This window comes from Mastigoproctus giganteus, chromosome 11 (genome assembly GCF_048544385.1).
Source record: "Mastigoproctus giganteus isolate SK-2022 chromosome 11, ASM4854438v1, whole genome shotgun sequence".
NCBI classification, from domain to species: Eukaryota; Metazoa; Arthropoda; class Arachnida; order Uropygi; family Thelyphonidae; genus Mastigoproctus; species Mastigoproctus giganteus.
The window spans coordinates 111,679,201-111,696,219 of NC_143585.1; the positions used below are offsets into that span (position 1 = coordinate 111,679,201).

The following is a 17,019-nucleotide window of genomic DNA, read 5'->3' on the forward strand; positions in this document are numbered from 1 at the left end:
AGCAGCTTGGTGGATGTGATTCAACAAGTCGTTTCGGTTGTTAACTTCTGTCGCATAAGCAATGTGTCGTGTGACCCCACACATAAAAATCAGATGGGTCAAGATCAGGAGAGTGTGGCAGCCAAGAAATAGGACCTCCGTGACCAATCCAGAAATTCCAGTAAGAATCATTTAAGAATGTTCTTACTTCTCACTCAAAATGTGGAAGCATTCCATCATACTGAAACCACATTGCCAAATACACTTAAAGAACATCTTTCCAAAATCATTGGCAAAGTATCCTGCAAAAACCATGAGTAATTATTGGCATTTAAGTGAACAAGGAACTCGTGATGAATAAAATTATCTCCTACAATGCCAGCCCACATATTGATGCTAAACCTTACTTGGACACAGGATTGTTCGATGGTATGAGGATTTTCACTGACTGTGTGGAGATTGTGCATGTTGAATATCCCATCTTGTGTAAATGGGTGCCTCATCGGTTCACAGGATATTGACAAGAAAGTTAGGGCTGTTGTTGATACGATACCCATAACCAAAATTTCTTATGTGCAATTTTTTCTCTCTTTTTAGGGTAATTCAGAATTTTTTTTTTTTTTTTTTTTGCCTGTTGCAGCAAAAGCCTCAGGCTTCCTTGCAACATATGGCTAATAATGATGATGATGAAGTGAATCTCCTGCTTGCAATGCCTGAACTCTCTGCATATGGTATGCATACAGCCTGTGTTCACACAGTGTGAACTAAATGAAGGTATAGGGATGACCCATTCTTGAAGCAATTCTTCATGTTTGTTTGTCATTTGGTTTTTAGGAGCATTAGCAACTAAGGCCATATTGCTCCGGAGATATGCGGTGGTCATTCCCTGACCTTTCCGCATCCTCCGTATTTGGTGGTCACAGGCTCGACCCCGGTCTAATCAAGAAGCGTGTGCTACGCACTGCCGCTTCTGCCCACCAATGGCTACGGATGGCTGGCTATGGAGGCGCCACAATTCTTCATGAGGAGGGATCTAATGTCACAATATCCGGCACCTCTTCCTCTGCTTGTATAAAATATGATTAGCGCCAGCCTCAGTCATGATACCCTTTCACTGTACCCCATTCCCCCAAATCATGGTGGACACTGACAAAACACATGCATGCCAATTATGGTGTTACCTTGTTGGAAAATTATGCTGGTATTTGGTGGCTGCAGCTCTAGAATTTCTTTCACGTACACTATACAAAATGTCTACATATTCTGCTAACATTAATGCTCTTCTACTTGCCATACACATAATGAAGTTAATGTATCACAGCACCCATCTGTTCATTGCAGCCTACATTTTCATTGCACACTTTATAAAAAATACAGTATGACAGTTTATATAACATTTTGTGCAAAAATCTAATATGCAACTCCACTTCATGATAGTTGCAAAATGTTAGAAGCAGAAATGACGCCACTAATCTGTTTAATGCTCTAATTCAAAACCCGTTGCTGCTACTTCAAACTGAGTGTTGACTTTTTTCTTGTATTTTAATAAACCATTTCCTCAATAAATATCAATGTAAATTCTAAGATATATGCATATGTAAAAATACACCTAAAAAGAGCAATAAACGATGGCTTATATCATGTACCGAGAAATTTTCATTTCTGTGCATCTCCCACTTTGCCCGTTCCTTTATCCAACCAGCACATGGTAACAAACATAATATCCAGTACTTCAACTACAATATTATAAATCAACAGGGATTACCTTTATTTTAGATATAGGAAGCTTCTTTTCCAACTCTCCTAGTCCAACTTGCTAATAATTCTTGAGAATGGCAATATCTATTTTTTAAAGTAGGTGGGACATCTTCCCCACTGTCAGAACCATAGTGTTCAGACCGTGCGGTCTCAACAATGAGCGCTCATGACTGCTGTCTATAAACACCATACTTCTGGCAGCATGGAAACCATTACTTGGAGTGGCATAAAATTAGATTTTTGAGGTCTAAACTGTTTAATAAATATGGACCGATTATTTCTTTCGGTCCTATAGCTGGACTTTAGAATTTAGGGGTCTAATAAAATTGGATATTGGGAGGGGGGGAATTATTCTCTACATTCCTTAAGTCGGACTAGAACTTTTCGGGCATCATGTTCACAGGAATGGAGCAACTCACAATCAATGCGAAACTTTTGTCTTATGTTTTTTTTTTTCTATGACGTGAGGAATTTTTATGGGCCTTTTTCGCAACGTAGCTAAGTTAATCGGTCTCAGGCAAGGGGACCTCATTACATAATACAGATTGTCGACTACGTAAACACTACAAACTTTCATTATCAAGAAGCAAGGCCATTCAAACAGAGTGTGGCTTCATTGGGAGATTTGTTCATTTTGATTAATGGCATTCTTTGAAATGCACTCTAAATCGCTGCATAGTTGGGTCTTGTCTTTATACTCAAACATAAATAATAGACGATAAAGAAAATTAAATTTTTCTTTGTTTATCATCTTCGAGCTGTTTAAAATTTAATTCTGCCATACCTTAAACTGTATATCCGCGCTTTAAAATCGGTAAACTTTTGTTTTCACTGTTAAGGTTAAGTTTAGGGTTTTGTTTTCACTGTTAAGACCATTAGGACAAGCTCGGTGAAATAAAATGGGAACAATATATTAGTATTAGTAACGGCCGCATGGTGCAAGAAAGCCTATGGCTTATGCTGCACCATCCAAAAAAAAAAAAAACAAATCCGAACAAAACAATGATAAAAACAAAAAAATAAATAAATAAATAAAATAAATAACTAAATAATAATAATTAATAAATAAATAAATAAATAAATAAAATAAATAACTAAATAATAATAATTAATAAATAAATAAAAAATAAAATAAAAAATAAATAAAAAAGGAAATTAAACCTATCATCCTATGCGCTTCCCTTACCCGAAAGTACTATCCAGATGACCTTTGAATTTCCCCAAACTGTCGGCCTCTACCACCCATGAAGGCAACTTATTCCAGTAATTTATAACTCGCTGGCTAAAATAAAACTTCCTGCAGTCCAATCTAAATAATTCCCCCCCGTAACTTGAATTTATGTCCCCTAGTTCTAGCATCATTTATAATCTTGAAAATTTTGTCCTCATTCATTTTACTGATGCCTCTCAGAGCCTTAAACACCTCAATCAAATCTCCTCTAAGGTGTCTAGTTTCCAAACTCTGCAACCCACATATTCGAAGTCTTTCTTCATAAGGACGCCCTTTTGCCGATCTCACCAGGCGAGTTACCCGTCTTTGCACCCTTTCAAGAAGCTCGATGTCTTTCTTTAGGTGCGGTCTCCATATTTGAACACAGTATTCCAAGTGTGGTCTAACATAAGCCTTATATAATGGGATTATCACGTCCCTATCTCTACTTGCAAAAGTTCGATAGATCAACGATAGAACACCATGGGCCTTTCTTGCAACCTGTTTACAATGCTCAGAGAATTTCATATCTGACTGTATCGTAACACCCAAGTCCCTTTCCTCCAGTACTGGGTTTAGTTGAACTCCACCAAGTGAATAAGTTTTTTTGCGATTACTGTTTCCCAGGTGTAATACCTTACACTTTGTTGGATTAAATCACAGCTGCCATTTTTCTGACCATTCTTGAAGTCTATCTAGGTCTCTCTGAAGAAGCTCAGCTTGACAATGATCATTAACTACTCTACCAATTTTAACGTCATCTGCAAATTTAGACATCATGCCCTCTATCCCTTCATCAATGTCGTTTATGAAAATTAAAAACAACAGTGGTCCTAATACTGAACCTTGAGGAACCCCACTTCTTACATCAACCCAATCTGAGGAATAGCCATTTATCACAACCCTCTGCCTCCTTCCCTGCCATCCTTCTATCCATCTAAGGATTTTCCCAGTGATTCCAACCTGTTCCAGCTTATAAAGCAACCGCTCATGTGGGACTGAGTCAAAAGCTTTGCTGAAATCTAAATAAACAATGTCGAAATTATTCCCTAAATCCAGCTCGTGAGTGACCCTTTCGAAATAGCGAACCAGATTTGTTAAACATGATTTTCCCTTTACAAAACCATGCTGAGTATCCATGAGAATTTCAATTCGATCCAAATGATCCTGAATTCCACCCTTGATCATTGCCTCCATGATTTTCCCTACCACTGAAGTCAGACTGACAGGTCGATAATTTCCAACTTCACTTTTAGAGCCACCCTTATGTATGGGAGATACATTTGCACTTTTCCAATCCAAGGGAATCTCCCCAGAGTCTAGTGATGCTCGCATAATTAGCCTCAATGATTCAATGCACTCGCTTGCCGCCTCTCTTAAGATTATAGGGTATATTCCATCAACTCCAGGAGCCTTACTGGTCTGTAGGCTCGAACGTTTTTTCATTAAATAATCTTGCGAAATTTCAATATCATTAATTACATATTTTTTAACTTCGCTCCCACAATTTCCCATTGCCACAAAAGGCTTTTCATTCGTAAATATCGATGCAAAATAACTGTTGAGTTCATCTGCAACGGCAGCTGGTGTATTTATTACTATCCCCTTTCCCTTATGTAAAGGTCCGATCTGGTTTGTCCTGCTCTTCTTGGCATTTATATATGTGAAGAATTCTTTATCCCCCCCTCTTTGCTCTGTTTGCTAGTGATTTCTCATAAACTGCCTTTGCCTGTCGAACCTTTTCTGTGGCTCTATCACACATCACCTTGTAGCTGTTATAGGCTTCAGTACTTTTTATTGCTCTGTAATGTTTCCATGCCACCTTTTTCTGCTCAAGTAATGCGGCAACTTCACTATTCATCCAACTTGGAACCCTTCTCGTGGAGTATTTTTTTAATGGTATATACGCATTCAAGGCATCTGTGATTAATGTTTTAAAAGCGTACCACAGTCCAATTGTATTCATTCTCTGCGCGATATCTACCCAGTTAATAGAGGCCATGTAGTACCTTAAGGCATCGTAATTTCCTTTTCTGAAATTAAAACCCATTCCTTTGCCTTTTACTTCTGCTACCTCTCTCTCTCGTCATCATCCACCGTAGAACTCCGTGATCACTTCCTGCTATTGTTCCTCTACTGTCAGCCCTGTTAAGTCATCTGATTCATGGGTGATGATGAGGTCTAGGATATTCTTTTCTCTAGTACTTTCCCTGACATGTTGATACAAATAACAGTCGTCTAGTTGATTTTAAAATTTTGTTCCCCATGTCGAGTTTCCTTCCCATTTACTCCAATCAATTAGAGGCAAATTGAAATCACCCATAATAAGGCATTGATGTTTACTTGCCCATTCCATTTGCATGTAGAGGCCTTTGTCATAATCTTCACAATCACCTGGTCTGTAGATTACTCCTACTCGCATTATACCTTTGTTTCCAGCTATCTCACACCATACAGACTCTATACTAGCATGTGAAATGTCTGAATCCAGGAAAGCTATCGTCGCACTCGGGCTGCTTCTGATAAGAAGCATTACCCTACCACCCCTTCTATCTAACCTATCCTTCCTAAATACATTATACAAGCCGTACTGAAACTCATCATCCCCAATTTCCGGGTGGCACCACGTCTCTGTAAGCCCTATTATGTTCGCATTACTTGTTTTAACCAGCAGTTCGAATTCGCTCATTTTATTGACGACACTTCTAATGTTAGTGTATAAACAATTAAGATTTACTGTTCTTGTATATTTAACAACCCTAACACAACCCTTGAAGTTTTTTAGGCTCTCTTCCCTGATATTAGCTACCCGCTCACGTGAAACGTCTTTGCCCCCAGAACATCTAGTAATATCTAGATGTTCTGGGGGCAAAGTTATCTGTTACCCCAACTGGACATACGTCCAGTTGGGGTAACAGATAAGAACTCTTAAGGTATCTGCAAGAGTTACATTGACCAATATTATCAGATAAACGCGTGTCAGTATTACCCACATTGAGGATACCTGAACCTTTAAGGTATCCTCAATAATACTGGCAAAAACTTTTGCACCACCTTTGTTTAAGTGTATCCCGTCTCTACAAAACAAATTCCTTCTACCTACAAGTGTGGGCCATGCTGACAGAAATTTATCCCCTAAAGCCTTGCAGATTCCTTCAAGTCTTGAGTTAATCCACAAGGCTCTTAATATATAATCCCTCCTATAGTGTCTGGGCAGAATTGCAGACACATAGACATTATGGCCTAGCTCGCGATATTTCCTCAGCATGGTCCTGTATTTTTCCAACAAATCGTCAGATCGTGTACGTTTAATATCATTTGTCCCCACGTGAATAATAATATTTTCTTTACCCCCTTTAAAATCTGACAATCTGTTGGTGACATCATCAATAGTTGCTCCTGGCAGACATACCCTGGTTCTGCTCCACCTATCTTTATTACAAAAAATATTCCCCGTTTCCCTGACAATGGAGTCTCCTAATAAAACAATGTCCTTTTTAGCCAGAGTAGTTTGCACTTGGTTTTTCTGTTTTGAGGCTCGAATCGGGTGTGCATCACTTGGTAGATTGCTGGAGTTTTGAGTCCCTGACGAGCTCCCAGATGCATTATTTTCGAGAGCAAGCACTCGTTTTTTCAGGGACTCAAATTGTTCCATCAGTGCACCAAATTGTAATTTAAGATCGGTGCACTCCTTACATCGATCGCAAAGAAAAGAATCCCCAGGTGAGGTACAATTAGTCACCAGGTCGACCATGGAAAACATTCCACAGGTTCCACAATGGATTAAATCATGACTCACCCGTAAATCGCCATCTGCTATTTCCGTGTGAGTCACGATACCCTGTGACGTGTTTAAGGCAGATCTCGTAACTACCATTATAAAATTAAATAATTATCAATGAAAGTAACTTTAAAAAATTATGTCTATAATATTATTAAAATCAAACAGTTACAGGAAAACCTATAACAAAATAATTGAACAATATCTAAATAAATCAAATATTTAAAAGCACTATCCAAAAGTAAACCACTTAACTGAGGAGCCCTGTCTAAGCGCGTCCGCTCACCTCGAATGCCAACGAATTATCTGAGTGTTGTAGTGTTTGTTCTTCATGCATGCGTATAAGTGACCAATCGTTGGACAATAGGAATGGCCTACAGATATTGATTGAAGTTTCATGTAGTTCCATCTCTAAGGTTTCTGCAATAAGTAGTTTGTGATAGTTGTGTTGAATATTTATAATTTTTGTTTCATTAAAGCTGAATGAATGTCGTTCATTTATTGCGTGGAACAAAAGTTCCAATGCATTTGAATGACCTGCCCGCACAGAAGCTTCATGTTGTTTTGCTCGAAGCTGTGCCACTCCCATGGTAGATCCTACATAAACAGCGTCGCAATTTTTGCATGGGATGCTGTATACGAGGTCATGCTGTGATTGGAATTTGGTGTTTGAAGGTCGATTTCTGAAGAATGTGTATAATTTGTTCATGGGTTTTGCTATGATTTTCATGTCGGTTCCCTTGCATATTTGATTAAGTTTATTGTACCAGTACTCGACATATGGAATGGTGATGAAATGTATTTTGGTCTTGTCAGATTTTTGTGCAATGTTTGTTGCGAGGTTGTTGTTATTTATTTTATCACGGGCTATTGTTTTGACTTTGTTTATATAGGTTAGCGGGTAACCCCTATTTGAGAATCTTGTAGTTAATTCTTTTATTTCAGTCTTTAGAGAAATTCGGGTGGAAGAATATTTAAAGGCGTTAAGAAATTGGTTCAGAATGACCGATTTTTTGTATGGTTGGGGATGATAACTGTGGAAATGCAAAATCATCCCCTTATTAGTGGGTTTTCTATATATGCTGAAATTTAGTTTTTGTCCTAATCTGTGTATGGTAAAATTAAGGAAGTTTATGGAGTGGGTTTCTGCTTCAATTTCTAATTCAAATTTTAATCTCTGATGGATGTTATTAAAAACCTGAAGAATATTGTTTACGGTCAAATGATCTGTGATAATTAGGATGTCATTAAGATACAGGCAGTTCATGCTTTACGAGTTGGTTTTTTTTTTTTTTTTTTCAAGTATCAACAAAATCGAAAATATTAACATTAATTGCAAAAAAATGAATGTTAAACATTCATAAATACCATATTTCAAACAATACAGTGGGGTACACTGTATTGTATAGCACCCACAATACAGTGGGGGGTACACTGTATTGTATAAGCTGTAGTGTATAAAATACAGTGTACCCCACTTTACGATATTAATCTGTTCCAGAGACATTATCGTATCATGAAAATATTGTAATGTGAACCCAATAACACATTGTTTTTTGGTAATTCGTTCCAAGACCTCGGAAGTTGAATTTTTCGCTATATAACTATTTATCTATTTCTCTCTCTAAAAGGTTATTTTTATAGTGTAAATTGTATTAGTTACCAATTCAAATCATTAAAATGCACTACACTTTCATCGTTATCATATGTTCTGTTATAAGAATCAATTTTAATTTCAAAAATAATATTAATCTTATTAAAATTCATTGTTAATTAAATTGTATTTAAATGGAAATCATGACCCAGACTAGAGCTGCGAAGCAAAGATCACAGACTAGCGAGAGTGCTGTGACTCATGGAGAAACGAAGGGAGCGATTCTCAAGTATCAAGTATCAAAAATAATATTAATCTTATTAAAATTCATTGTTAATTAAATTGTATTTAAATGGAAATCATGACCCAGACTAGAGCTGCGAAGCAATGATCACAGACTAGCGAGAGTGCTGTGACTCATGGAGAAACGAAGGGAGCGATTCTCCAATGCATCACAGTCTCAAAAAATGTGCAAAATCTGAAATGTTTGCCAACCTTTCTAAAACAGGACATGATCTAGCCAAGTAGGATGCCTTTGTGTGTGTGCTATGTGTCTAGAGTGTCAAGAAATTAGGTGCCAACTCAGCGTTCTGATGGGTGTCTATGAGAGCTTGAGGTGTAGCGTAAATTCCCTCTGAGAAGTTAATATGAGGTAAGCTCTTAGCTGCCCAACTCAACGACAGAGTTCACTCCTGTGCATCAGGCAAAATAAAGGCAAAATGCGCTGGTCCCGAAGGAACTAGTTATTGTTGGTGACTCTATTGTCAGGGAGATGGGGAGTATACTATGCAAGAAGGATAGGGGGAAGAGGACCAGGGTATGTCTAACAGGGGCAAAAGTTGATGACGTTGTACAGCAGATATCATCTTTTAAGGGCACAAAAGGTGATGTTGTTGAACACGTTGGAACTAATGACATTAAGAGTAACAGATCTGCAGATTTACTCAACGAGTACAGTTCAATGTTGAAAAAAAATCACAAGTTAGAGTTGAATGTGAAAGTGACTGCAATTCTGCCCAGACACGACAGGAGGGAGTATATGATGAGAGCCTTGTTGATCAATTCATCCTAGAGAGATTGAGCAAGGCTCATGGGGTAGAATTTTTCTCAGCATGGTCTGTGCTTGTAAAAAGGAGAGACTGTTTCTATGGGGATGGGATACACTTAAATAAAAAGGGTGCAAGAATATTTGCTGATGCTATTGAGGCAGTGTTAGGTGGGTAAGAAAATTGCTAGATTGGAGGGAGTCGCAGACTAATAGATTAATTCTAGCCACAGGCAGAGGTGAAAGTGATTCTTGCACTGCTTCTATTGGAATGACAGCAGCCTGCAAAGCGAGGTACTGGAGATTCCAAGGACTGTTAGCAGTCATCATGGAACAAGTAAATACGTGGGTTGTGTTAGGGTAATTAAGAGTAGGAACAGATGCATGTATACTTGCATATACAACAATGCTAGGAGTATAGTTAATAAATTTGATGAGCTTGAAGTGCTAGTCAAGACATCAATGGCAGATATTCTTGGGATATCAGTGACGTGGTGTCATACAGATATAAGCAGTGCAGAATTGAAATTTGGGAAGTACAATGTGTACAAGAAGGATAGACAGGGCAGGAAGGGAGGAGGGGTTACGCTGTTAGTTAAGAAACACATCAAATCTAAGGAAGTGCATCCAACAGATGTTGGTGGACAATGCAATGTTGAGACAGTGTGTTGTGAGAGTAGGTGTGTGCTATAGGACTAATGAATCTTATGAGTATAATGAGCAATTGTGCAGAGAAATAGTGGGCCAGTAAATCAGAATGTCTTATAATGGGGATTTTAACTTTCCAGATATTGACTGGAACTTGTGGGTTGGTCACTCACACACTAGAAAGACTTTTGTGGATTTATTGGATGACTGCTTTCTACAGCAACATGTTTGAGAAGCAACCAGAGAGAGATAATCAGACTCTTGATCTGATTATCAGCAGCAATTCTTCATGCATTAAGAATCTGCAGATAAAGGAACCACTAGGTGGCAACGATCACAGTGTACTGAAGTGGGATTTACTTAAAGATGTAACTGCCATCAGGGGTAAGTGGAAGGGTTTTTGCTTTTGTAAAGGTGACTACAGTGGTCTCAGAGAGTTTGTAAATTCTGTACAGTGGGATCAACCGATAATGTTACCAATGGTGAATTTTAAATGGGAATCCTTCAGAGACTTAATTTTGGAGGCTACTAGGCTTTTAATACCAAATAAAAAATACTGTTCAAGGTTTAGGCCTAAATGGATGTCAGATGAATTAATGCAGCTCGTGGCAGAGAAAAAAAATGCATGGGATGCATATAAATTATCAGGCGACACAGAAGCCTATGGCAGATATAAGCTAGCCTGTAATCAAGTCACAAAGGAGGTTACGCAAGCAAAGGCAGATTACAAGAAATCTTTGGCAAAGGACACATAAAAAAACAGAAAAGAGTTCTTTACTTATGTAAACTCTAGAATGAAAAGGATGAATCAGATTGGTCCACTTTACATAGATGGTTTGACTATTGATGATCATGCTCAGTTAGCTGATAAACTGAATGAGTACATTTGTATTTTGCATCTACATTGACACGAGAATTTATTCAAGCAAGGGAATGCCAGAAGTTTATCAAATGCTAACAGGGTGCTAAGTGATTTTGTAATAACTGAGAGCAAAGTGGAGGAGAAATTGTTGAAGTTAAACATAAGGAAGGCACCTGGGGTGGACATGATTTATTCAGTTATATGAAAGGAGGCAGCAAAGGAAGTAAGCAAACCCTTAGCTATAATTATGAGAACTTCCTTGGACTCAGGGGAGGTCCACATGGACTGGAGGTGTGCAAATGTATCACCAATTCACAAAGAGGGCTCAAAAGGTGACACAAATAACTATAGACCTGTTAGTTTAACTTGTGTTCGGGGGAAAATAATGGAATCACTGATTAAAGAAGCATTGCAGGATCATCTAGACAAAACTGCAGTAATAGTTAAGACACAGCATGTGTTTGTTAAAGAGAGGTCTTGTCTGACCAATTTGATTGGATACTATGATGTGGTCACAAAGGAACTGAATGCCAAAAATAATTTTGATATCATATACTTGGATTTCAGGAAAGCTTTTGATACTGTTGCACATGGAAGACTGCTGTTCAATTTGGAGCAGTGTGGCATTGGAGGCAAGTTGCTGGGTGACAGTGTTGGGCAACATTCAATGAACTAACATATCAACAGGTTTCAAATCTTTCCTCGTATATGCTATCGCAGGACCAGATTTCACTTTTATTGAAAGGATTAAATTACAATTTACCACCTCGAAAACTACCTAAAAAACAGTGTGTAATTGATATTGAATTTGGACCTTATAATGTTCCACAAAAAAATTTATTTATTCAACAAGTTAACCAGGTGTTGAATAACATAAAAGAAATGCAACTGCCTAAATTGAATACACATGATAGTTCAGCTTTACATGAACTTCGGGAAATAAAGACATTATTATTCAGAGAGCTGACAAAGGAGACAGTGGTAATACTCATTAAAACTGATTACATTAATAAGTTAGAGTCAGTTGTATAAGATACTTCCACTTATTTTGAAGTAGACCTGGCATTATTTACCAATTTGGTCAATCAATACAATAAAATGTTAACCAAGTATCGAAAAACAACTACATTACTATGGCTCAGTTAAAGGAATTGAAGGGCAGAACATACAATATTCCTGCAATTTTCGGTCAGGTAAAATTACAAAGGACCAGCTTTCCTATTCGGTCTATTGTTTCCTACAGAAATTCGGCATTTCTTCCTTGGCCACACATGTATACTGTATAACATTATAAAACCCTTTAGACAGGTGATACAATTTGGGATTAAGAACTACGATACACTATTTAATAACCTTAAGGACTGTAGACTTGGTGGTAATGATAATTTATTCTCACTAGATGTTACCTCATTATATACGAATGTAAACGTTGAATACACATTAGATATTCTTTGGGATATGTTAAATAATAACTCCACACCGATTAATTATACGAAGCTTCCTATTGAGGAAATTTTTTCACTTGTATCCGTAGCCGAGTGGGCAGGAGCGGGAGTGCAGTAGCACACGCTCTTTGAGTAGACCGGGGTTCAAGCCCCTGACTGCTGAATACGGTCGCTCTGCCAACCCGCACTGGACCAGTGTGGCAGATTATGGTCCATTTCCCTCAGCATGAATTGCTGAGGAGGCTTCCATCCTGCAGTGGGTTGATAATGGCTGCACTTTACTTTTTTATATCGCCTTTCGAGACAAAGTATACAAACAAATTTTTGGTTTGCCAATGGGATTAAGTCTGAGCGGCCTAATATCAGAGATCTATCTCTCGACAATTGAACGTATACATTTGATGCCTTTTCTACTCCGTATCACATACTATGGGAGGTATTTAGACGATGTTCTAGTCATTACCGATAGTAGCACTATCCAAGATATTTTACATTCGTTTAATAATATTCGTTCTCGACTCAAATTTATACTGGAGAGGGTGAATATGGATACTAAGTCATTAAATTTTCTAAATTTCACGCTTAATCGGAATGCGAATAAAATCCGATTTAACATCTATCGTAAACCTACAAACACCAGTATGCTTCTACATTATAACAGCTATCACCCGTTCACCTACAAAAGATCGATTATCTTTAATCAATTTCTCAATGCTTATAAATATTCAATGACAGAATCTGCTCTGGGCTCAGAAATACAAATATTAACCAGCTGATTCTTAAACAGGAGTTACCCATTTGCTAAAATAGACAGAATTAGGGTACAAGCTAAGGATAGAATACAAAAAAATACACCAACCAACAATGGTAATATCAAAAAATACTTTATTTCTGTCCCATATGTTAAACAGTGACACAAACAACTTAACAGATTCTTTAAAGATACCGAATTTAAAATTGTAGCCAGGCCAATACAGAAATTACACACTATACCGAAAAATTGCTCAGTCCTTTCCTCATTCTCAACACAAATAAATGACCTAGTATACAACATTTCTTGTGGTGATTGCAACTCATCTTATCAGGGTTCTATGCAGTTTCCTCTGAATTTTCGTGTTAATCAACATGTGGCCTCAGTTCATGCTTCTCGTTCAGCAGCGTCAGAATTAGTCTATCATGATGTTAATGAAAAACATACTTTTTTGTTTAATGAGGCCAAAATACTTGAAGTGTCCAATGTAATTATATGAGACTATTAATTGCAGAAACTGTTGAAGTTAAATTACATGAGAATTCTGTTAATGTTCACCAGCCATATTTAATCTTCAACTCGTGGTCCTTTATTCACATGCGTGAAGACAAATAATCCCCATTTAATTCCATGCTCACCCCTATTTGGTAATATTCATTCCTGTGATCATGACATACAGTCAAAAAGCATTGTCAGCTTCAGGAGAGAAAATCGTTTTGCATTTTTTTCGTTAAATTAATTTTTTACCTAATTTTTAATTGCGTTAAAATTTATTTTTAATTATTGTTAATTATTTCTTACTGTAATGCAAGATTTTCGATTTTTTTTAAAATTGTTTTCGTTTTAATTTCTGGAGAGTATCATACGGAAGGTTCTACGTATATATTGAGGTAAACTTTTCTTATTCTTTTACAAATAATGCTAATGGTATACAGGCAAGAAACTAAAGCCTAGCTGTTAACCAATCCAAAGCATGATCATTAATTGGCAAGATATACAGGATTTCAAACAGAAACAAGGATAATAAAAATAAAACAAGATCTGAGTGAAATATTTTAAATATTCTAATTTATTAAATTTAGAATTTAATAAATTCCAAATTTTATGCATTCTTTCCTAACAATTTTTGAATGTAAACAAAATACTTGCTACTTTGTAGCAATCTGTTTTGCACATTACTTCATTATTTATTAGTTTGTATAAATCAAGAGCAATCAAGGCTCAGTATGTCCTATGTCTAAATCTGATTAAAAATTCATAAAAGTTACCTCCATTTTTCTCCATAGGATTGCTTCTTTTCCAAACGCTCCATGTTTATTATACATGGTTTGAAATTTAAAACGATCACGACAACAAGTCAAAAAGTTTTGTCCCTTTAGGAGGGAAAGGAATTTTAAAGTAATTTTAAATATTTATTATTGTATATTTGTACATTCGTGAATTTTAACGACGTTTATTTTAAAAACTTTGATACAATGTTTTCAATTTCTCGAGGTTGTGAGGTGTATTGGATAGATCTGGGGTCAGATTGGGGCCTTCAGTTATGATCCTGGGGATGTCTAGGCATTCATGAGCGTAGAGAGAAATGAATTTTTTTATTTGATTTTAATGTAGTATATTTTAATCTTTTTAAATTTCAAATCATGTATAAACAAGGAGAGTTTGGAAGAGAAGCAATCCTGTGGAGAAAAATAGAGGTAACTCTTATGAATTTTTAATTATTTATTAGTTTAAATCAAAACATGAACTGTACTTACAGATGAATTCTGCATTTGGTATCCACACATTATGTTAATTAAGCCACTCTATGAAAGAAAATTGACAGTTCTTGAAATATGTATTTAAAAAATTTCATTATATAATTACATATCAAAAATATGCCTGTAACTACATTTTTAATTAATTTACACACACTTACCTCCAAAAAAAGTATCTGGCCACACAGTTTCCCAGTGACATCACTGCCACTCACTTCAATAATGTGCCCCAGTGATTTTTTGTCCCTATGACACACTCCACCCTGCTCGGTAGGCTTTCTACTAATGAACAACTGCAGCTGGCAACTGAACAGTGACCAGTTCAGTTGCCAATTTGGGACATTCTGGTCTGGTCCTCACCTAACTTGCCAATTTATCACACAGGTGTTTCATAGGATTAAAATCTGAATTCTGTACCAGCCATTCCAATTTTTGTACGTTTGTGTCCATGAATATTCTCTTTAAGGTAGAGAGAATGTGCAAAGTTATGATATGCATTTTATCAGGAGGATAAGCGGCTGATGAAAGATGCAAAAAAAAAGAGCTACAATCCATACTGTCAAGTATAGAAAATGTAGCATAATGTTTTGAGAATAATCTTAACTCTTAATAAAAACATTCTTTTGAATACATGGGTTTCTACTTCTCCATTCAAAAGAATGTAGAGGTAGAAACCTCTACATATGGGGACCCCTCAACCCTTAAAAATAGCAGACATTTTCCTTAGTTAAAGCAATATTATTAAGCATTATTTTCATCAAAATAGGTTACCTATATAGATAAGAAGAAAGTTTGAAGGAATAAAAGATATCATTCCTTCAAATACAGTGGATTCCAGTTATTTGGGCCACCGGTTAATCTGGGCAGCCATTTATTTGAAGGGAATTTAAAAAACAGAAGACAATTGAGAAACTAGCCTGGGTTTACTTCGCTTAATCGGGATAGCATGCCGTTTAATCGGGGCGGGAGGTTCCAGCACTGGAGATTACCCTACTAATGTCTCAAATGGTACCACGTGGTTCAGTCAAAATTCTAGAAGTCACAACCATAAAACAATTAGCAGTCATCTGTTTATTGGGCTTTTCTGTTAGTGAAATCTATCATAAATGGACAGTAAACTCAATCTTACTGAATTTGCGATAATACCGACAGCTGGAATTCTGTGGGTTATTATGGTGAAATGTGTTTACACTTCCATGAAATCTTCAATCATATAAAAAAATTAATTTTCAGATCTTCTTTTCATTCCTATTTTTAAAGCTTTGTAACTTGTTACTCCGTTCTCACTTGCATGTATCGTGTTACTTGCAATTTGTGTGTGCTGTGTTCTTTGTTATTGATTGTTTATCCTTTTACTGTTTTAAATTTTAACCCCCACCCACAAATGTCAGTGAACAGAAATGTCAACGAGTTCGTATGTACATATTACAGTATGTATTAATTATTCCGATAATCATGTATATTCTTCCGATTTTCACATATCATTTAATTTTTTAATTTGTAAGGTAATAAAGGGTAAATCTGTGCTTAATATATCTTTACTTTTATAGCCTGTGGATAATATTCCTCCTATTTTCTCTAATTAGAATCGCTGTTTAATAGAATTAAAATTCAATTCATAAACGTGATCACAATGACCAGTGCTTACTACACATTGTATAGTGAACGGTACTTTACTATGGTGAGTTCGTCGTAACACGATTTGATTGTACAGTGAACTAATTGTAAAGTGGGGGGTACATTGTATTTTTAACTATTTATGTGAAACTTCGGATAATTGGGGCAGCCACTTAATCGGGCCAAAATGCACTAGTTCCGATGTGTTCCAAATAACCGGAATGGACTGTAATTGATATTAACTTAACATTGATAAGTTAATATCAACTCAACAATTACTATTAATTATTAAAATCAACCATTTACATAACTAATATTGACCCACCAGCTGGTGCATCCCAAAGTCACACCAGCTGGTGCAATCCCACGATATTATGAAAATGTACAGAATAAACATACATAATTTAAAATTGGCCACTTCTTAATGTATTTATTATCTTGACAGTACAGTGGATATAAAAAGAAATAATACATAATTTTAATTATTTTTTATAAATTAAAATTAAACCAGGATTAAAAACCATCATAACAGCTACATAACTTCATAAGCATATAAATGAACACAGAGATAT

The 17,019-nt window shown here is 36.4% G+C and overlaps 1 protein-coding gene across 1 annotated transcript in view; it reads right to left on the reverse strand.

Annotated features, from left to right (window-relative positions):
- Tsp86D (Tetraspanin 86D) overlaps window positions 1-17,019 on the reverse strand; it is a 243,034-nt gene that overhangs the window by 48,920 nt on the left and 177,095 nt on the right. The window contains exon 5 of the mRNA XM_090384541.1: window positions 14,831-14,878. Coding sequence (XP_090240667.1) covers window positions 14,831-14,878 — 48 coding nt within the window. The remainder of the gene's footprint in view (window positions 1-14,830; window positions 14,879-17,019) is intronic.